Genomic DNA, 23,434 nt, shown 5'->3' on the forward strand with positions numbered 1-23,434 from the left:
GTGCTCTCTCATTGTGGCTTGGATTTGCATTTCTCTAATAATAAGTAATGTTAAGCATCTTTCTTAATTGATGCCTATTTGTATACTATGTTTGGAGAAATGTTTATTCAGGCCTTTTGCCTGTTTGTGAATTAGGTTATTTAATCTTTTTGTTGTTGAAATCTAGATACTATTTTTTATATATGTTCTGGATCTTAAACTTGAATTTTTCTCTTCAATGAAATTCTCCATTCTTTCATTTTGTCACCTAACCTAGTATCTTAGAACTGTTATTTGAATTGTCTATGGAGTAAGTCACTTTTCTCCATTTTATTAGGGTTGACTTCTGGAGATTTATCTTCTTCTCTTGTTTTGGAACATCTTCAATACTTACTTCATTTTCTGTGACTCTCTGTTAGTTTCTGTGCATTAGATAAGAGCCACCACTCCAAGATTTGTCAGATTGACTTCATGTAGGAAATGAACCTTATCAGTCAGCCTCAATTGAGACTCAGGGTGCCTCTCAAACCTTTGTGTTTGTCCTAATTTCCATCTTTGTTTTCAGTAGCTCCAGTTAGGTTAGGGTGTGCCAAGTTCTGTCAGTGCCCTGGAATAGGCAAGACTAAAACCAGTCCCTTAAACAGCTGTAAAAAGGTTAAAGTGCCAGGTGTGTGATTTAGTTTTCCTTGGGGAGAACCTGGGAACTGGAGTTTATCTGCCTTTCCGACTGTACTAAGCTGGAGGGAGTATGGCAAATGCACATATTCATGTTAAGACCACACTCTTACCCATAGGAATCTTTCTAATACTTGGTCCCATCAATTGCTTAGAGATAGCCAAGATAAATGCAGGCTTGGCTGCACCTCTGGAGTAGACCTGGGGAAAGGGCTGAATGAAATGCCCAACTGCTTGTTCAGGTGCTCTCAATGCAGTACTGATCACTTGTTCTGTCAGCTCCTAGCTACAAGTTAATTAAAAACCTGACCCAGGGCTGGCGCCGCGGCTCACTAGGCTAATCCTCCACAAGCGGCGCCGGCACACCGGGTTCTAGTCCCGGTTGGGGCGCCGGATTCTGTCCCGGTTGCCCCTCTTCCAGGCCAGCTCTCTGCTGTGGCCAGGGAGTGCAGTGGAGGATGGCCCAGGTGCTTGGGCCCTGCACCCCATGGGAGACCAGGAAAAGCACCTGGTCCTGGCTCCTGCCATCGGATCAGCGCGGTGCGCCGGCCGCAGCAGCCATTGGAGGGTGAACCAATGGCAAAGGAAGACCTTTCTCTCTGTCTCTCTCTCACTGTCCACTCTGCCTGTTAAAAAAAAAAAAAAAAAAAAAAAAAAAAACACCTGACCCTAGGCTGGTGCTGTGCATAGTGGGTTAAGCCTCACCGGTTCGTGTCCTGGCTGCTTTTCTTCTGATCTGACTCTCTGCTTATGGCCTGGGAAAGTAGTGAAGGATGGCCCAGGTGCTTGTTCCCTAATACCCATGAAGGAGACCTGAAGAAGCTCCTGGCTCCTGGCTCCCGATCGGTCCACCCATAGCCGTTGTGGCCATTTGGAGAAAGAACCAGTGGATGGAAGATTGATCTCTCTATCTCTCTGTCTCTCCCTCTCTCTGTCTGTAACTCTGGCTCTCAAATAAATAAATAAATCTTTGTTAAAAAAATAGCTGACATATGGACAACAGTTGAGACATTAGGTGTATAGTCAAACCTCTTTCAAAGAGAGATTGGAAATGGGGGTATTTTTACCTGCTTGCTCAGCATTGAGCCATGGAAGTAGTTGCTGGAATGCTCTGTAGCTCATTTAAACCCACCGCTTTATTCTCTGTAGTCCCAGAGGACTTGAATACTGAGCCTCTATGCTCTCAGAGCTAAGGGACATGGAAATCGAGGGTGGGGGGAGCTGCAAAAGTTGAGACACTCAATATGTGAACAGTCTCTCTCTAGGGAGAAGATGGAAATCTGGTACTGCCGGAATGAGCCAGGGTGAGAAGGCATGGAAATTGCCTCTAATCCCTTTCAGGGTTCTGTTAGTTTATTACTTACCTACCCAATTGGCTGCCATTGTGTTGGCCAGCTTTTACATACTACAATTAAATTCCTGAGAAATCTAACTGTATAAAGAGAAAGATGTATCAAGCTCACAGTTAAGGAGGTTTAAATACAAGATCTAGATCCTTCTGTCCTCATGGCGAACCTTGGATGGGGTCTGGTGAGGCAGTGGATGGCAGTGGGAGAGTGAATGCAGAGGAATGCTCCTATGGCAAGGCTGGAAGCAGAAGGAGGCTGTGTCACTCAGGCTTTCACATCTAACACTCTTGTGAGAACAGTATTCAGGCAAATGCCCCTAGTGACTTACAGCCTTTCACTAGGCCCACCTTCCAAACATCATAATTAAATTGTTTCCATTCTCTTAGTACCATTAACTAAAGGCTTTAGGGTTTCGATTTTTGTTTTTTAAAGATTTTATTTATTTATTTAAAAGGCAGAAGTGGGAAGAAGAGAAAGAGTCTTCCATCCACTGATTCACTCCCCAAATGGCTACGACAGCAAGGACTGGGCTAGGCCAGGAGCTTTATCCGGGTCTCTCACATAGGTGGCAGGGGACCAAGGACTTTGTCCATCTTCTGCTGCCTTCCTAGGTGCAAGATCAGGGAGCTGGATGAGAAATGGAGCCTCCAGGACTTGAACTGGTTCCTATATGGGATGCCTGAATCATAGATGGCAGCTTTACCTGCTACACCACAATGCCAGCCCCAAGACTTTAGGTTTTGAAGTCCTATATGAGTTCCAGAGTCAAATCATGTGCACACTATTGCACAGATACAGGCTAATTAGAAGCCTGATCCTCAGGCAGCAGCAGGGAAAATACAATCAAACCTTCCAGGAAGACTGTAGTAGTTAAGATGATTTTTCTTGTTCATTCTGCTAGGAATCCAGGAGGGTAGCCCTATTTAAAAGCATGCTATGGTTTTCTGTAGTCCCAGGGGATTTGCAAATGCAAAGTCCCATCTCCTAATAGAGATTTTGTTCCTTTGATTGGGCTATATTTTCTTTTTTCTTTGTAGGTCTTAAAATCTTCTGCTTAGATTTGGGCATTAAAAAGGCAAACACATCTTAGTCGCTATGGACTAGGTTTATAGAGTGGAAAACCTGCACCAATCAATTTATGTGGTAGTTTCTGGCAACAGGTTATCTCTGGGCTTCTGAGTATGCTGTGAACTATCTTTATTCCTGAAGTGCTTGCCCCTGTTCCGTTTTTTTTTTTATAGAAAACTTTTATTTAATAAATATAAATTTTGAAAGTACAACTTTTGAATTATAGCAGTTCTTGCCCCATAACCATCCTCCCACCTGCAAACCATCCCAATTCCTACTCCCTCTCTCACCCCAGTCTTCATTAAGATTCATTTTTAATTATCTTTATATACAGAAGATCAACTCTATAGTAAGTAAAGATTTCAACAGTTTGTACCCACACAGACACACAAAGTGCAAAGTACTGTTTGAAGACTAGTTTTACCATTAATTCTCATAGTATAACACATTAAGGACAGAGATCCTACATGAGGAGTAAGTGCACAGTGACTCCAGTTGTTGATTTAACAATTGACACTTTTATTTTTGACATCAGTAATCACCGGAGGCTCTTGTCATGAGCTGCCAAGGCTATGGAAGCCTCTTGAGTCCACAAACTCCGCTCTTATTTAGATAAGGCCATAATCAAAGTGGAAGTTCTCTCCTCCCTTCAGAGAAAGGTACTTCCTTCTTTGATGGCCCCTTCTTTTCACTGGGATCTCACTCACAGAGATCTTTCATCGTTTAGGTCATTTTTTGCCAAAGTGTCTTGGCTTTCCATGCCTGAGATACTCTTATGGTAAACCTGTTTCTACACTTCAGCCCACAATCAATATATCTCTTACTCTCTCTGTCTCAGCCCATCATCTCTTGCTCCTTGTGTCATCTGTCTCCCACACTGAAGCTTCTCTGTTGCTTTACTAGGCTGCAGGGCCGGTCTCTGTGTTACAAGCTTCCCAACTATTATTTTTTTTAAAGATTTATTTTATTTATTTGAAAGACAAAGTTACAGAGAGAGGTATAGACAGAGAGAGAGGGTCTTCTATCTGCTGGTTCACTCCCCAGATGGCCGCAATGGCCGGAGCTGTGCCGATCTGAAGCCAGGAGCCAGGAGCTTTTGGATCTCCCACGTGGGTACAGGGGCCCAAGGACCTGGGCCATCCTCTACTGCTATCCCAGACCATAGCAGAGAGCTGGATCGGAAGAGGAGCAACTGGGACTAGAACTGGCACCCATATGGGATGCTGGCACTTCAGGCCAGGGCTTTAACCTGCTGCGCCACAGCACCAGACCCATTCCCAACTGTTCTTACCATGGCTCCAGGTCAGGGGAGACAAACCGACCTTTCAGGAAGCCTCCAGACAAGACAGAATTTTTGGATTTATAATCCACTCCTTTGTTTTTGTTCCAATGGAAGGTCTACGATGTAGAGGTTTTCTTCTTGTTTCACTGCACTATGCTAGGTAGAGGAATGGACATGCAAGAATCCCTGAACTTTCCTGCCCTTTTCTGATTGGAGTCCCTTTTTGGTGTGCTTTGATCTGGGTGCTGCAACTCTCAGGTGGTCTGGTCTATAGGATTCTCCAAAGGAATATTCTAATTTTTAACTTCTTATCACCATGGATAAACTGACACTGGAGTTTCTTAGTCTGCTATCTTGCTAATTTGTCTCCTTATTTTGTTGTTTCTTAAATCTATTCTGAGATTGTTAAATGTGGGTAATTATGTATACCAGGTTTCAGTTCTCATTGTTTGTGGGGAGCAGGGCCTGTCTCCCGCAACATTGCGAAATAAGTACTGAGACTACCGAGACTAGACTAGACCACTGAGACTATTAAGACTAACTCTATGCACTTGATCTCCTATCATATGGCGCTGAGAGAGAGTAAACAAATCTTACACAGCTGCTTCGTTAATTAGCTGATTCCTGACCCAACCCCTTAAAAGGGGGAGAGAGACAACACGCGTGGCCGCGTCCCCCTGAGAGAGTCGGTCGGAGAGCTCGCCGGTGCTGCTCCTCCGCGAGCCGAGGAGCGACAATTGTTGAATGTAGAAAGTAAATGCCTCAGTTCTTTTACTATTACTAATATTAATATGCATGTAGTAAACTCATTCATTCTTTTACTTTTAGCAGTAAATCAGGGAGAGTGCATCACATTTTAGTTATGTTAACTTTCTTTTGCCACTCAACTAGTCATTAGTATGTCAGGATATTTTCTTCTCTTTTTCTTAAACTTCTTTGCATTGATTATTATAAATATCATGTTATAATTTTCTTTGCTAGCTTTTTCTGAACAGAAAGTTCTCCTTTTCAAAAATATTTGGTGGATAAAGGGATGATAGTGTAACCCATTAACTTGTACCATTGATGCATAGTATTTTTTTGTTAATGAATGTGAATAGTTTTTTACCCATTATTTATATCTTTAACCGTACACTGAGGCACAGGTAGAGTGGTTCACAAAGAAAATAGCCTTGGTACTCCAATCCTGGATCTGTGCCTCCCCTTTCTTATCTTCAGAAATTTTTTTTTTCTTACTCAACAGTTTCGAGGATAAAATAAAATGTCTGTGGAAGTATTTTAAAACATATAGAGCACTATACAAATATAGAGGTTTTTTTTTATGTTTCTTGGTCATTTTAAGCAGGTGTGTCACATTATTTATTATTTCTCTTGCATTGAAACATGTAGCATTATCTTAGATTTTATCAAAAGTATTGTGGCCTCCTCACTTTTATCCATCTTCTTTTTTTTTTTAAACTTTTATTTAGTGAATATAAATTTCCAAAGTACAGCTTATGGATTGCAATGGCTCCCCCCCCATTACTTCCCTCCCACCCGCAACCCTCCCATCTCCTGCTCCCTCTCCCATTCCATTCACATCAAGATTCTTTTTCAATTATCTTTATATACAGAAGATCAATTTAGTACATACTAAGTAAAGATTTCAGCAGTTTGCACCCACGTAGAAACATAAAGTGAAAAATACTGTTTGAGTACTAGTTATAGCATTAAATCACATTGAACAACACATTAAGGAAAGATTCTACATGAGGAGTAAGTGCACAGTGACTCCTGTTGTTGACTTAACAAATTGACACTCTTGTTTATGGCGTCAGTAATCTCCCTAGGCTCTTGTCCTGAGCTGCCAAGGCTATGGAAGCCTTTTGAGTTCACTGACTCTCATCTTATTTAGATAAGGTCATAGTCAAAGTGGAAGTTCTCTCCTCCCTTCAGAGAAAGGTACCTCCTTCTTTGATGGCCTGTTGTTTCTACTGGAATCTCACTCACAGAAATCTTTCATTTAGTTTGTTGTTGTTGTTGTTGTTTTTTTTTTTTTTTTTTGCCAGAGTGTCTTGGCTTTCCATGCCTAAAATACTCTCATGGGCTCTTCAGCCAGATCCACATGCCTTAAGGGCTGATTCTGAGGCCAGAGTGCTGTTTAGGACATCTGCCATTCTCTGAGTCTGCTGTGTATCCTGCTTCCCATGTTGGATCATTCTCTCCCTTTTTAATTCTATCAGTTAGTATTAGCAGACACTAGTCTTGCTTATGTGATCCCTTTGACTCTTCTAATAGAGAATCTATTTGAGCACAACCATTGCTCCTTTTCTTAGAAATAGAAAATTTGGGACTTCAGAAAAATGTCATAAATTACTGATTTTTTTGCAACAGGGTCATTATAATTGCAAATGGCCCATAAACTCTGCTTTAAAAATTCCATCAAGGGGCACAGAAGAGATTTTTTTCATTGAAATGGATTACAGACTTTTAGAACATTTTATAGTTATTACATGTATACTGTGATTATTTAAAAACTATAGTTGTAGAGAGACTCTAAATATATGTTTCTGTAGCTAAAAATTGAAATAAAGAGGGGGGTATATTTGGAACTTTATTATTACGTCCTATAAATTAATATCATTTTTGTCTGTACTTTCCTAACATAGATTTATATATTTGCTTAATGAACCTATTTCTTTTTATAATTAATTTTTTACTGCATCTTAATTTATACACTTGGTAAAAATCAGAGTTATTGGCTAGATCTAATTAAACTGCTTTTCCTTGGTTGTAGACTGATACATTCTTCCTGGAAGCTGTGCACCTTGGAGATTTATACAAGATTGTGATAGGCCATGATGGACTTGGGCCAGGTAAGGCTCTTCTACAGAGATTTAACTGTTTTTGCCACCCACATAGGAGACCTGGATCCAGTTCCTTGCTCTTGGTTTCAACCAGGCCCAGCTCTATCTGTAAAAGGCATTTGGGAGTGAACCAGCAGACAGAAGACCTCTCTTTCTCTCTAATTCTCTGATACTCTGTCTTATAAGTAAAAATTTTATAAATAAACATTTTTAAAAAGAATTAATTTCTTGGGATCTTATCTAAGGTGACCAACCATCCTGTTTTACCTGGGACTATCCTTATCTTAGCAGTAATAATCCCACATCCTGGGAAACCACTGTGTCTTGGGCAAATTGGGACAATTGGTTACCCTAAAATGTGAGTGTGGTACTCTGCAAGTTGTGTTTTTAGAAGCCCTCTTAGTGATTCCAAGGTTTGAGAACCACTGATTTAGGAAATTGTGAGGAATTTGGTACTGCTCATTGATAGGAGTGTATGATGGGAGAAGCAGCTTCAGAGTATGCAGAGATAAGGTAATGAAGGTTCTTCTATGCTTTGTTAAAAAGTTTTACCCTAAAGCTGATTAGTATTAACTCATTAAGTCAAGGGTTTTTAATTATGGGAAACATTTTGAGCTGGAACTTTGCATGAACAAACACTATGACTAATTAAAGTATTTCATTTCATCTGTAAATAAAGTAGTATTTTGACTAAGGCAGTTTGCAAAGTAATATCGAACTACACATTTGAAAGCAAATTCTTTCCTTCATGAGTACCAGCTCAGTCTGTGTGCTTGGATGGATTTTCTGAATGACTGTTCATTTTTAGCTTATCCGAAGTTACATGGTTTGTTTATGTAGTCTCAGTCTAAATTTTAACTTTAATAACTTTTCAGAAGTAGAAAGTTATTAGCTCATCAAATATCTATTCTTTGGAAGATGTTAAGTCTATGATTCTTGATACAGTTTATGCAATCAAAAGCAACTGTGGAATTATTCTGTTTTCAAGAGCTTGGAAAATCATATTGAAATAAATATCACAGTGTGTAAAACCTTAAAATAATGCCACAATTTTAATGCGTATAAAGAAGTATGTTTAAATGTTCTCATAGTTTACTTCTGTTATATTTTGCTTTATTTGAAGTATTAAAGCTTTATATTGTGCAAGGCCTTTACATATATTTTAAGATAGAACTTTTTTCTCAAAACTGAAATAATACCTGAAAAATACAAATTCACATCACATTTTCCTTTTTTAAAATTCATTTTAAGGAAATGGCTGGTTTCTTGAGGATGTGGTGGTCAAGGATCCTACAACAAGCCATGAATATACTTTCTTCTGTCACAGGTTGGTAGATGTGCTTTTATATTGAACAGATTCATTTCATATTAGTTCCAAGTTCATATATTTTGGAAAACTGGATTGCTTTTTCAATCATTCTTGGTCACTGATACTTTTTGGAAAAGTATTGTAAATATTAATCTTAGGAGCTGCTGCTTCTATTGAGAAAGACAATTATTATCTTGATGATCTAAACTTAATGTTTATTCCTAACTTAAGGTAGAGTTTTTAAAATAAGATTTTTTTCTCTATATGTCAGTAAGGAGAGTGAAAGTCTCTGAGAAGACTAGGTCCCAAAGTAGGTTCAAAAGTAATTAATATACACAATAAACATTGCATGTGGCTTTTTATACAATAATGACACTGCTGACTCATGTCATAGGCCTTGATCTTGGAGTTATCTTGCCAGCACTGGTGATATGTCTGCTCTTTCTTTCAACATTCTTCTGTCTCTTTTCCTAAGGAGCCAATAAGAGCCATTTATGAAATAAATGAAATAACTGATCAGAATTTGAACTGTAGCTGGTGGTTAAAGAATAGGGCAAACAATCCAGTGGACTTAAAATCTATTGGTTTGGCAGCTAGCAAACTGAGTAACTCACCTGTTGATTAAAGGAAAATGTATTTTGTCTTTCCCCAGGTAACTCTTCCTCCCACATCCCTTGTACTCTTATAGCCATTTTAGGATTTCCTTTTCCATATTGTGTTCCTCTGCCTTGATCAACTCGATATTCATGGCCTTTAAAGTTCTTTTTAAAAGATTTTATTTATTTATTTGAGAGGTAGAGTTACAGATAGAGAGGGAGAAAGAGAAAGGTCTTCCATCCGTTGCTTTACTCCCCAAGTGGTTGCAATGGCTGGAGCTGAGTTGATCCAAAGCCAGGAACCAGGAGCTTCCTCTGGGTCTCCCACATGTGTGCAGGGGCCCAAGTACTTGGGCTATCTTTCACTGCTTTCCCAGGCCATAAGCAGAGAACTGTATTGGAAGAAGAGAAGCTAGAACACGAACCAGAGCCCATATGGGATACAGCGCTGCAGGAAGAGGCTTAGCCTACTGTGCCACAGCACCAGCCCCTATTCATTGCTTTTTAATAATATATATTATTTCTTTTTTTTTTAGATTTATTTATTTATTTGACAGGTAGAGTTACAGACAGTGGGAGAGAGAGACACAGAGAAAGTGCTTCCTTCCGTTGGTTTACTCCCCAAATGGCCGCCATGGCCGGCGCTGCGCTGATCCGAAGCCAGGAGCCAGGTGCCCCTTCCCGGTCTCCCATGTGGGTGCAGGGCCCAAGCACCTGGGCCATCCTCCACTACCTTCCCAGGTCACAGCAGAGAGCCGGACTGGAAGAGGAGCAGCCGGGACTAGAACCCGGCGTCCATATGGGGTGCCGGTGCCATAGGCGGAAGATTAACCTAGTGTGCCACTGCACCGGCCCCAATATATATTATTTCTGACTTGGGTAAATAATTACCAATGGTTAGTGTAAATATTAAGCCTGAAAATAATCGACGCACTTCTCTTTCCACAGATGGCTGGATCAAGGGGAAGATGATGGTAAAATTGTCAGAGAACTGTATGCTCGGGATAACAGCATCATCTCTGCAAGTGAGTGACATGTACACACGTTTCTTTGAAAATTATGTTTTTTATCATGAATGAGCGAAGTATAACACTGCTGAAATTAATGGTTGTCTCTTTATCTTCTCAGGGCAGAAGCTAGAATATAAAAGAAAAGAGACAGTAAGATTCTGCTTTGACCTTTACTTAGTACAAACAGTATTAAAATAGCCATTTTATGTGTTAAAATAGTATATGTTTAGTGAGGGAAGTTGCTTAGTGAATTTTTCTCTTGGTGTCTTCTCATACTGGTATTTGCTTGGTTTCTTTTTTAGTGGGCTGCAGAAAGATGGAAGTTTATGAAAGGAAATACTCTTCAGTTCTACAACAGATTGACTGGAGGGTTTGTCCGTCTACATCCAGATGGCAGAGTTGATGCTAGTGGAGAGAAGACAGACAAATACGGTAAAGGCATTGACGAAGTTAATGTGCTGTACAGGGGTAGGAACCGAAAGAAGTAGATTATTATACACAGTGTAATGTATACTTTTGCTCCTTTTCTTTCAGACACCTTACAATATACCAGAATTAAGCCATCTAAATAATTCAATGCATTAATATCAATGATTGGTAGATGACAAGATTTTAAATGTGGGCAACATCCTGATGGAAAAGTACACCATGAAAATCTTTTATATGGTATTTAATTGAAGAAAAAGTGTAGGCAGTTAACATTAACTGTACATAAAAAAAACCAGTTGTAGCTCTTGAACAATGTGACCATTTCAGGAATTAAGTCAGTTCTAGGAAATTAACTAGTCAATACAAAATATCATGTTAAATAATTTGAGGGCCACAGAAATAACTAAGATGTATCCTGAATTCCAGAGATTCATAATCTAATGAAAAAGACAAACATATGCAATACTTCTGATAGTTGTTTGTGGCTGATGTCATAATAAAGCTACAAAGGAAAAATGAGGGAAAAAAAGTACCTGAACAACAACTAGATTTGATGTTTACTATCAGCGTCTCCTGAAGTCATAATCATAAGAATCAACAAAGAGGGAATAAGAAGATTTTGGTCTGATCTGTCTCTAAACCCAAACCTCCAACTCTTTTTGAAATTTTGACATTTATTCTTAAATAAATTTTGTATGCTGTATCTATGAATGTGACTTTGGTATGCTTTATTAGTAACTGTCCTGTTCTCTTGGATGTGCTGGAGATTCTCATCTGTAGCATTTCCTCAAAAATATAACCTCTTCCACCTCACATTAATGATCCCAGGGAGTAATCTAATTTTTGCCTGTATGAAAATATGTGGCCATCTAATATTACCTCCTAATAGCTTCTCTTTCCAAAATTAATATATTCTTTAAATACTTTTCTTTTTTTTCTTTTTTTTAAACTTTTATTTAATGAATATAAATTTCCAAAGTACAGCTTATGGATTACAATGGCTTCCCCCCCATAACGTCCCTCCCACCCGCAACCCTCCACTTTCGCACTCCCTCTCCCCTTCCATTCACACTAAGATTCATTTTCGATTCTCTTTATATACAGAAGATCAGTTTAGCATACATTAAGTAAAGATTTCAACAGTTTGCTCCCACACAGAAACATAAAGTGAAAAATACTGTTTGAGTACTAGTTATAGCATTAAATCTCAATGTACAGCACACTAAGGACAAAGATCCTACATGAGGAGTAAGTGCACAGTGACTCCTGTTGTTGACTTAACAAATTGACACTCTTGTTTATGGCATCAGTAATCACCCTAAGCTCTTGTTATGAGCTGCCAAGGCTATGGAAGCCCCCTGAGTTCACTGACTCTGATCATATTTAGACAAGGCCATGGTCAAAGTGGAAGTTGTCTCCTCCCTTCAGAGAAAGGTACCTCCTTCTTTGATGACCCGTTCTTTCCACTGGGATCTCACTCACGGAGATCTTTCATTTAGGTTTTTTTTTTTTTTTCCCAGAGTGTCTTGGCTTTCCATTCCTGAAATACTCTCATGGGCTTTTCAGCCAGATCCACATGCCTTAAGGGCTGATTCTGAGGCCAGAGTGCTGTTTAGGACATCTTCCCTTCTATGGGTCTGCTGTGTATCTCACTTCCCATGTTGGATCGTTCTCTCCCTTTTTTATTCTAACAGCTAGTATTTTTAGACACTATTCTTGTTTATGTGCTCCCTTTGGCTCTTAGTCCTATCATAATGATCAATTGTGAACAGAAATTGATCACTGGGACTAGTGAGATGGCATTGGTACATGCCACCTTGATGGGATTGAATTGGAATCCCCTGGTATGTTTCTAACTCTACCGTTTGAGGTAAGTCAGCTTGAGCATGTCCTGAATTGCACATCTCTTCCCTCTCTTATTCCCACTCTTATATTTAACAGCGATCACTTTTCAGTTAAGTTTCAGCACTTAAGAAGAATTGTGTATTGATTATAGTATTCAACCAAAAGTATTAAGTAGAACAAACAAAAATTTTTTATTTATTTATTTGACAGGTAGAGTTACAGACAGTGAGAGAAAGAGAGAGAAAGGTCTTCCATCTGATGGTTTACCCCCCAAATGGCCACAACGGCCAGAGCTACGCCGATCCAGAGCCAGGAGCCAGGTGCCTCTTCCTGGTCTCCCATGTGGGTGCCGGGGGCCCAAGCACTTGGGCCATCCTCCACTTCTTTCCCAGGCCATGGCAGAGAGCTGGACTGGAAGAGGAGCAACTGAGACTAGAACCTGGCACCCATATGGGATGCCAGCGCTACAGGGGGAGGACTAACCTAGTGTGCCACGGTGCCAGCCCCTCTTTAAATACTTTTCTTACCTACTGGTTCCCACTTGTTTTTGAAAGAGTTACAGGGAGGGAGGGTGGGAGGGAAAGAGATTGAGAGAGAGAGAGAGAGGGAGAGAGAGATCTTCCATCTGCTGGGCCAGTTGGCCACAATAGCCAGTCCTGGGCCAGGCAAAAGTCAGGATCCAGGAGCTTCTTCCAGGTCTCTAATATGGGTGATAGGGGCCCAAGGATTTGGGCTGTCTACCACTGCTTTCTCAGCCATGATAGTAGGGAGCTGGATTGGAAGTTGAGCAGCTGGGACTCAAAACAGCACCAATATGGATGCCAGAATTATAGACGGTGGCTTTACATGCTAAGCTACAATGCTGGCCCCCCAAAATGATTCTTTATATCCTCTTGTCTGGGTTCTCTGTTGCCTGTGTTGACACTTTCTCTTTTTTAGTATAGATATACAAATATGACTTCAAAATTATCTCCCATTTTAAAATCAGAAACTGTGAAGGATCCAGGTTTTACCCTATTTGTAGCAAACATGAGACCACTGGGTCAGAGACCAAGATTGTTTATTTCTCACAGCAAATGCAGTAGCCAGAGCAATATTTCAAGTGTGTTCCGTGAATCACAGTCCTGCAGTGTCATGATACAAGAGCCTGATGATGCCTATGCATGCAATCAGGCACATTAAAAAGATAAATTTCCCATATGGGAAATTATCTTATATAGAGCTTTCCTTCCAGAGAATGAGACAGAAATACGTGGATACATACAGAAAGACAGAGAGATAGAGAGAACTTGTCTTTATTCTAGAAGGTAAGGAAATAGCTTCCAAGGATGGGAAGGTTAAACTACTGCTTGGGATGCCTAAATCCCGTTTTGGACAGCCAGTAGGAGAACCAGCAACTCTGTTTCTGATCCAGCTTCCTGCTGATGTACCTGGGAAGCAGCAGATAATAGCTCAAGTCCTGGGTCCTTGTCATGCATATAGGAGATTCAATGGAATTTCTAGTTTTTGGCTTCAGCCTGGCTCAGCTCCAGCTGTTGTGGCCATTTGGGGAGTGAACCTGCAGATGGAAGATATCTCTCTCTCTCTCTCTCTCACCCGCTTTTCAAATATTTTTCAAGAAAAGAGAGAAGAATTTTTTTTTTCTGTGCTGGAATGTCTCCTTATAAAATCAGTTTTTGGAGGCAGGTACCATGGTACAGCATGTACCATGTACAGCGTGTACAACTTTTGACATCCGGATGTCAATTTGAGTCCTGGCTGCTCTGCTTCTGATCCAGCTTCCTATAATGCATCTGAGAAGGCAGCAGATGATTGCCCAAGTACTTGAGTACCTGCCATTTACATGGGAAACCTGGACGAAGTTCCAGGCTCTTGGCTTTGGCCTGACCCAGCCCCAGATATTGCAGGCATCTGGGGAGAGAACCAATAGATGGAATCTCTCTCCTCTCCACCCATCTCTCTGCCTTTCAAGTAAGTAAATAAATAAAATGTAAAAAAAAAAAAGAAAATGTTTTTAAACTATCTTTGCTCAGAGGGTCTGAACTATCCAGAAACATGACAATTCCAGGGACTTGAGTGACTTCTTGTCTGCACCCATTCCTCAGACCAGTTTGTAAAGGGACCTTGCTACTGCACATCAAGGAGGAGAATTCTGGATTAGCCTTTTGTAAATGAATTGACTAAATGAATGCTGTCGAAGCAACACTTCTAGGAGTTGCTTCTTCTACCTTCGTTTTTTGAGCTGATCCTTTCTGGAGCCTATCCCTTTTGCTGTGAGGAAGCCCTGGAAGCCATTTCTCCAAGGAAAGAGACAGAGCCCCAGCTGCCTTTCAGTCCTGAGCCCCACCAGCTCCAGCATGTGAGTCGCTGTGTAGACCAAACTAACTGGCAGAAGACAGAGAAGATTTTTACTTTTAATTCTTTCCAGCATCATCAAATGCTAATCCTGCAATATATAAAGTGGAATAAACAATCCTAAAAGAGGCAGGTGCAAGATAGTATGAGTAATTTTCCTCAGAGTAACTGCCATTTTTGCAATAGGAGATCTTTTATATTGATAATTACTTGCAGGATTATTTCCTATGTTATGATTTGTGTCCCATAAATTCACACTCATGACTCAGTCTTCACATGCCTGGAAAGTATTATGATGAACAGTGCTTACTTGTGGACATCTTTTCAGGAAAATGTTAAGAACATGCTAGGAGATTTATTGGCTGATAATTCTTACACCTCAAAGCAAGATTTTTAAGAAATTACACTAAACCAACCTTTCTATTTAGTTAATTAGCTGTATTTAGTTATGTAGCTGTTTCCATACTCAGAATGCTCATCTGTCTGAGAGCTATTGAACTGTGTAGGTCTTGGCAACACTGGACCTAAGAACAGACACACAGCATGAGAAGTTATTTGAAATGCCACAAGCATCTTCATCTTATGATCATAAGCCCTCAGGTGCTAAAAATAATAATGTAATAATACTGACAATTACAATCACAAACAAGTCTTGTCTATACGGTGGGTTCCAGTCACTAAAAGGAGGGACCAGGCTACCAAAAGTGTTCAGTTTTTCATACTGAACGATTGATGGCTGCTTTTATGTCAGGTTAAGTTTCACAAACTTCACATACCTTGAAATTTCATAAATATTGATTCATATAATTTTATCATTTTCTGGTGGAAGCCTTTCAAGAGAAAATTCATAATCTAGATTCAGATATGTTTGACACATATTCCTGAAAGGATTATGCATTAATTTTAAGTATTTACAATGTATCACATAAATGGAATTTTCTGTGTCATTGTTCTCTGTAATTTTCATTATCTATGTATGTGGATCTCTGATTCGTTTAGAAAATTATTTATTTGTAAGGCAAAGAGAGAGAGAGAGAGAGAGAGAGTTCCCCTCCACTGGTTTACTACCCAAATGTCTCATTGGGCAAGACCGGGCTGAGGCTGGGCTAGGGCTGAAGCTTGGAGCCAGAAACACAATCCAGGTCTCACATGTGGCTTGTAGAAACCCCATTACTTGTGCATCACTGCTGCCTCCCAAGGTCCTCCTTGGTGGGATGCTTGAATCAGGAGCTGGAACCATGAACCCAGGTATACTAATGTGAAACTCAGGTCTCTCAACTGCTGGGCTGAATGGCAACTCCTTACCAAATTTTGATAATGGATTTTTGTTTTCTGCTTTTGGAGTGTTTAATTTATTTGATATCATGTCAGACAATTGTCATATGGAAAGGTAACAGTGTTCTTCAATTTGGAGGTTTTAAAATATATCTACAAATTATTTTACACTGCTCTGTTCAAAAGTTAGAACCTAAAAACTCCTTGGGTATGGGCTGTATCTAATGACTTTTTCTAACAAATGGAATATGGGAGAAGTGATTGTGACTTTCATAAGTAGGTCATAAAATTTGTAACAGATTCCTCCTGGAACTGTCACTTGGATCACTCATTCTGAGGGGAACCAGGTCTCCTGAATAGGACATTGAAAGAGGTCAATACAGCAAGGAACAGAAGCCTCTTACCAATAACAGTATGAGTGAATCATCTTACAAGATCTTCCAGCCCCAGTGAAGGCTTGAGATAACTGTAGCTCCAAAGAACATCTTGATTGCAACCTCATGAGACTCTGACCCAGAGCTCCTCCCAAATTATTTACCTACAGAAATTGTCAAGATAATAAATGTTTTACACTGCAAAGTTTCAGAGTTATATTGTACACACACTAGATCACTAATATACCATTTCATACACTGTTCTGAATGATAGCACAATATTTCCACTCTGGGCAGTAGGGTTGGCTTCATCTTTTTTCAAATGAAGTTAGAAATGGAAATATAAATGGCAGTATCTCTCATCTCTAATTGAAATATCCATCTTCTCTCTAGTGTTGCCGTTTGCTTTTAATATTCTGCAGCAGTTCACTATTCAGTGTATTTTTTCTGCACTATTACTATTGATGCCCATTTAATGGTCCTGAATGTATTTTACAAAATTCTTCCTATAAAATGCAGTGCAAGGATTAGGGGAAAAATTATAATACAGAAGTAATGAACTATATTCTTTCATGATAAAAACACTAAGAAAATAAAAGAAAAAAGAAAATAAAAGGATATTTCTTCTACATGGCAAAGGATATTTATGAATAACCCACAGCTAACACTATTGTCAATGGTGAAAGGGTGAAAGCTTGCTTTCTAAATCAGGAATAAGGCAAGGATGTCTGTTTTGACACTTCTAGTTAGCATTTTATTGCAAGTTCTGGATAGGGAAATCATGCACGAAGAATCAATAAAAGGCATCTGAATTTAAAAGGAAGAAGTAAAACTATATTTATAGATTATATAATCTCATATGTACAAAATCCTAGTGGATTCACACAAAAATTCTACTACACCTAATAATTAAAATCATCAATGTTGTAAGATACAAGATCAATCCACAAAAAGCATTCTATTTGTCAGTAGAACAATTAAAATTAATTTAAAAGAACAATTCTACCAGTAATAATCAAATTCTTAAAGAATATATGCAATGAAGAAGTATAAGACTTGTACACTGAAAACTATTAAGTATGTCTGAAAGAAAGTACACCTAAGCAAGACACCACGTGTTCATGGTTTAGAAGTCTTAATATTGTTAAGGTAGAAGTATTCTCCAAAGCAGTCTGTGGATTGAGTATATTCTTATCAAATCCAAACTTTCTGCAGAAACAGAAGAAATTAACCCTAAATTTCTTATGGAATTTCAAGGTACTTCAAATAACAAAAAAAAAAAAATGAAGAAACAAAATTGGAGGACTTCTGATTTCAAAAATTCTCTAAAAATTTAACCAAAACACTGCTACTGACATATGGATAGATATATAGATAAATGTAATAGAACTGGCAGTCCAGAAATAAACTCAGGCATATATAGTCAGTTGATTTTCAATAAGGGTGTTGGGAGAATGGTTTCTTCAACAAATGGTGCTGGGATAACTGAATATTCAAAAACAAAAGAATAAACCTAGACCCTTACCTCATTACAAAGTTTAACTCAAAATGGACCAAAGACTTAAATGTGAAAGCTAAAACTATAAAACTCTTAACAGGAAACATAAGTGTAAATTTCATGCCCTTAAAATAGTCAATTATTTCCTAGATATCTCATCAAAAACACAATAAAGAAAAAAAATTAAATTTGACATTGTTGCATTAAAAACGTTTTTGCATTAAAGTATACTATCAGGAGATGAAAAGACAACCCACAAAATGGGAGAAAATATATGCTAATCATATATCTAACATCCATAATATATGAAAAGCTCTTACAATTCGCCAATGATTGACAACTCAATTAAAAAATGAAGATGGCATTTTTATTGACACATATTCAGAGAATATATACAGGTTGACAACAAACACATGGAAAATTATTCAATGCCATTAGTCACTGGGAAAAAGCAAATTAAAACCAAAACCAAAATGATATGCCACTTCACATCCACCAGGAAGGCTATAATAAAAATACTAGAAAATAACAAGTGCTGTTAAGCTTGTAGAGAAACTGAAAAGTCTCATGTGTACACTGTTTGAAACATAAAAATGATTCAGTTGCTTTGGTTCCTCAATAATTTAACATGAATTTTTTCTACCTAGTAATTCCACTCTTAGGTATATACTCAGGAGAAATAAAAATGTCCATCATGGCACTGTTCATAACATTTAAAAGGTAGAAATAGCCCATATGTCTATAAACTGATGAAAACACAAATGTGGTTTGTAAGTACAATGAGATATTATTCAATCCCAAAAAGGAATGGAGTACTAATACATGCTATGATGTGGGTGGACTGTGAAAACATTGTGCTATGTGAAAACATCACATACTGTATGATTCTGTTTATATGAAATGTCCAGAAGAGGCAAGTTAATAGAGACAGAAAGCATAGTGGCAGTTGGTAGAGGAGGGGCAGGGAATGGGGATTGGCTGCTAAATAGATAAAGTTTCCTCTGGAGGTAATTAAAAGGTTGTGGAACTAGATAATGGTGATGGTTGTATCACCCTGTAAGTGTACTACAGACCTCCAGGTTGTATTCTTTAAAAAATAGTTAAAATGATTAAAATGATTTTGTTATTTTATCATAATTAAGGAAAATCATAGTGAACCTTTTTTGGGCTGTACAACAATAGGATAGTATTCATATTTGTAGTCATAATGGATTCATATATTTATTAACAACTTTTTAACAGAAAGTCAATAAATTATTTTGAGGGAGGGATATATATATATATTAGATTTCAAGGTATAGTATAGCTATTGTACTCATTTATAGATATATTATATATATATTTATAGTATCATTTTATCTTCACATAGGTGTCTATATTTTCTTTTTAGTGTTATTCTTAGTTTTTTTGTTGCTATGAACCAAAGTATTTTCATTGTAAATTGACTTCTTTCTGTTAAAAGTCTAACATTGAAAATATATAGAAAGGTGGCTGGCGCCACAGCTCACTAGGCTAATCCTCTGCCTGTGGCGCTGGTACTCCAGGTTCTAGTCCCGGTTGCGGCACCGGTTCTGTCCCGGTTGCTCCTCTTCCAGTCCAGCTCTCTGCTGTGGCCCAGGAAGTAAGTGGAGGATGGCCCAAGTGCTTGGGCTCTGCACCCGCATGGGAGACCAGGAGGAAGCACCTGGCTCTTGGCTTCGGATCGCTCTGGCCGTAGCAGCCATTTGAGGGGTGAACTAACTGAAGAAAGACCTTTCTCTCTGTCTCTCTCTCACTGTCTAACTCTGCCTGTGAGGAAAAAAAAAAAGAAAATATATAGAAAGGTATACTTTTTAAATGTTTTATTTATCCAGTATTTATTCAGTGCCTACTATGTAGAAGACACTTACTTGCATACACATTTATCTAGGATATTACCACCTTCCTGTATTCTAATTAATTTAAAGGCTGTTTTCAGGTTTTGCAAATACATTTCTCTAGTCCTTTATGTTTGCTACATAGTGTGTGAATCCAGGTGCAGGGAATATTGCAGCAATCAAAACAGGTAAAACTTCAGCCTGCCTGTAGTTTACATTCCCGTAAGATCGTTCTAGCTATTTTTGGGGAGGGAGAAATTCTTTTCAACTTGATTTCAATTTATTCTAAGTTTTGGAAATGCATTTATGCCATTGTCTACTCTTCTTACTCAGTTTTTTGAAAACAAGCTTTCTCCACATTCTCATGAACATTTGTTATTTTTTTCACTTTGAAAATAATCACTCTAATCATAGTGAGATGATACCTCATTGTAGTCTTGATTTGCATTTCCCTAATGGCTAGTGGCCATTTTTATTTCTTCTTTGGAAAACTCTTTATTCAGATCCTTAGTTCACTTTAAACTGATTCCTTATTATTTTGTTGTCGAGCATTTTGAATCTGCTGTATATTCTGGATATTAATCCTTTGTCAGATGAAAAATTTGCAGATCTTTTCTTCGATATTTTTGTTTACTCTGCACTTGTTCATTGTTTCCTTTGATATATAGAAGCTTCTATGTTTGATATAATCCGATTTGTCTAGTTTTGCTTTTGTTGCTTATGCTTCTGGGATTTTATTCAAAAAGTTACTGCCTATGCTTATGTCTTGAAGTGTTTTCTCTATGTTTTCTTCCTCTATTAGTTTCATAGGCCTTACCTTTAGATATTTGATTTATTTTGATTTGGTTTTTGTATAGCGTGAGAGGTGAGATTTCAACTTTTTTGTATTTGTATATTTAGTTATTCCAGCACCTTTTAGTAAACAGACTATTTCTTCTTCAGGTATATTTTTAGCTCATTTTGTCATACATCAGTCCTATTGCTTTCTTTGTGGATTTTTCTGATTTCTCCATATATGGAATCATATAAACTCTAATATGAGCACAATAACTATACTATGCTTTGAAATCTAGTACTGTGATGCCTCCAGCTTTGTTCTTTTTGTTTGAAGATTGCTTTGTCTGTTCAGGGTCTTTGATGTTTCCACAAGAATGTTAAGATCCTTTTTTTCTAGTTCTGTGAATAATGTCATTGGCATTTTGATGGGGTTGCTTTGACTGGAAATTTCTTTGGGTAGGAAGGATATTTTAATAATGTGAATTCTTAAAAGAGGGAGGAAATATACAGTTCAGCACATGCTCAATCGTACTTATCCTTAATGGTGGAGTTAGAAATGTGCCAGGGGATTCCAATTCAATCCCACCAAGGTGGCATGTACCAGTGCCATCTCACTAATCAAAGTGATCAGTTTCAGTTAATAATTAATCATAATGATAGGATTAAGTGTCAAAGGGACCACATAAACAAGACTAGTGTCTACTAATACTAACTGATAGAATTAAAAAGGAGAGAACAATCCAACACAGGAAGTGGGATACACAGCAGACTCAGAATGGCAGATGTCCTAAACAGCACTCTGGCCTCAGAAGCAGCCGTTAAGGCATTCAGATCTGGCTAAAAAGCTCATGAGAGTATTTCAGGCAAGGAAAGCCAAGACACTGCCAAAAATATGAGGTAAATGAAAAATCTCTGTTAGATCCCAGTGGAAAGAACGAGCCATCAAAGAAGAAGGTACCTTCCTCTGAAGGGAGAAGAGAACTTCCACTTTGGCTATGGCCTTGTCTAAATAAGATCAGAGTTGGTGAACTCAAATGCTTCCATAGCTTTGGCAACTCATGACAAGAGCCTAGGGTGATTACTGACATCATTAATAAGAGTGTCAATTTGTTAAGTCAACAACAGGAGTCACTGTGCACTTACTCCCCATGGAGGATCTCTGTCTTTCCTGTGTTGTACTATGTGAATTAACGGTATAACTAGTACTCAAACAGTACTTTATACTTTGTGTATCTGTGTGGGTGCAAACTGTTGAAATCTTTGCTTAGTTACTATACTAAATTGATCTTCTATATATAAAGATAATTGAACATGAATCTTGATGAAGAATGTGATGGGAGAGGGAGTGGGAGATGGGATGGTTGTGGGTGGCAGGGTGGTTATGGGGGGAAATGCTGCTATAATCTAAAAGTTGTACTTTGGAAATTTATATTTATTAAATAAAAGTTTAAAAAATAATGTGAATTCTTCAAACCCATGAACATGGGAGGTCTTTCTCATTTTGGTGTCATTTAGTTTCTTTCATCAGCTTTGTAATTTTCATTGTAAAGATCCTTCACATCCTTGGCTAAACTTATTTCAAGGTATTTCATTTATTTGTAACTATTGTGAATGGGATTACTCTGGTATATAAAAATGCCTCTGATTTTTACACTTGATTTTGAATCCTTCAGCTTTACTAAATTCATCTATTGTTCCTGTTACTTTCTGGTGGAGTCTTTTGATTTCTCTGTATATGGAATCATCATTTCAAACAGGGATAATTTAACTTCTATATGAATGCCTCTTCTTTTTTTTTTTTCTTGACCAATTGCTCTCTCTAAAACTTCAGTACTATATTGATTTGGAGTTGTGAGAGTCAACATTCCTGTGTGATCCCAGATCTTAGATGAAATGCTTTCAGTTTTTCCCCATTCACTGTGATGCTGACTATAGGTTAGCCATTTGTAACCTTGATTGCACTGAAGTATGTTCCTTCTATACCTATTTTATTCAAGGTTTGTGTAGAAGTGGATGCTGCATTTCATCAAATGTGTTTTCTGTGTCCATTGAGATAATCCTATGTGTTTACCTCCCCCTCTTTTAAGATTTTATTCATTTATTTGAAAGGCAGAGTTAGAGAGAGAAAGAGGCAGAAACACAGAGAGGAAGATCTTCCATACAAATGACTGAAATGACCAGAGCTGGGATGATCCAAACCAGGAGCCAGGAGCTTCCTCTTGGTCTCCCACACAGGTGCAGGGGCCCAAGTACTTGGACCATCTGTTATTGCTTTCTAAGGCCAAAACTGAGAGATGGATTGGAAGTGGAGAGCTGGGACTTGAACAAGTGCCCATATGAATGCTGGCACTGCAGCTGGCAGCTTTACCCGCCACACCACAGCACCAGCCCCATGTGTTTATCCTTTATTCTGTTAGTGCAATGTTTGCAGTAAACATAAGGGTACAGATAACTCTTTCATGTGCTGATTTCATTTCCCTTGGTTAAATTCCCAGGCGTGGGATGGCTGGTTCATATGGTAAGTCTATATTCAGGTTTCTGAAGTATCTCCATATTATCTTCCATAGTGGCTTTACCAGTTTACATTACTACCAACAGTGGATTAGGTTATCTTTTTCCCCGTATCCTTGCCAGCATTTGTTGTTTGTTGATTTCTATATGAAAGCCATTCTAAGTGGGGTGAAGTGAAACCTCGTTGTGGTTTTGATTTACATTTCCTTGATGGATAATGATCCTAAGCATTTTTTCATGAGTCTATTGGCCATTTGAATTTTCTGTCTTGAAGAATGTTTAAGTCCTTTGCCCATTTCTTAACTGGATTATTTCTTTTGTTATTATTGAATTTCTTGGGTTCTTTATATATTCTGTATGTTAACCCTTTTTCCATTGAGTAATTTGCAAATATTTTCTC

At 38.4% G+C, this 23,434-nt stretch overlaps 1 protein-coding gene across 1 annotated transcript in view; it reads left to right on the forward strand.

Moving 5' to 3' along the window:
• The window catches only part of RP1 (RP1 axonemal microtubule associated), a 315,423-nt gene that overhangs the window by 82,951 nt on the left and 209,038 nt on the right, over positions 1-23,434 (forward strand). The window contains exons 8-12 of the mRNA XM_017341307.3: positions 7,130-7,208; positions 8,451-8,526; positions 10,053-10,129; positions 10,233-10,264; positions 10,417-10,546. Coding sequence (XP_017196796.3) covers positions 7,130-7,208; positions 8,451-8,526; positions 10,053-10,129; positions 10,233-10,264; positions 10,417-10,546 — 394 coding nt within the window. The remainder of the gene's footprint in view (positions 1-7,129; positions 7,209-8,450; positions 8,527-10,052; positions 10,130-10,232; positions 10,265-10,416; positions 10,547-23,434) is intronic.

The sequence above is a fragment of the Oryctolagus cuniculus genome, chromosome 6 (genome assembly GCF_964237555.1).
Source record: "Oryctolagus cuniculus chromosome 6, mOryCun1.1, whole genome shotgun sequence".
In the NCBI taxonomy this organism is placed as follows: Eukaryota; Metazoa; Chordata; class Mammalia; order Lagomorpha; family Leporidae; genus Oryctolagus; species Oryctolagus cuniculus.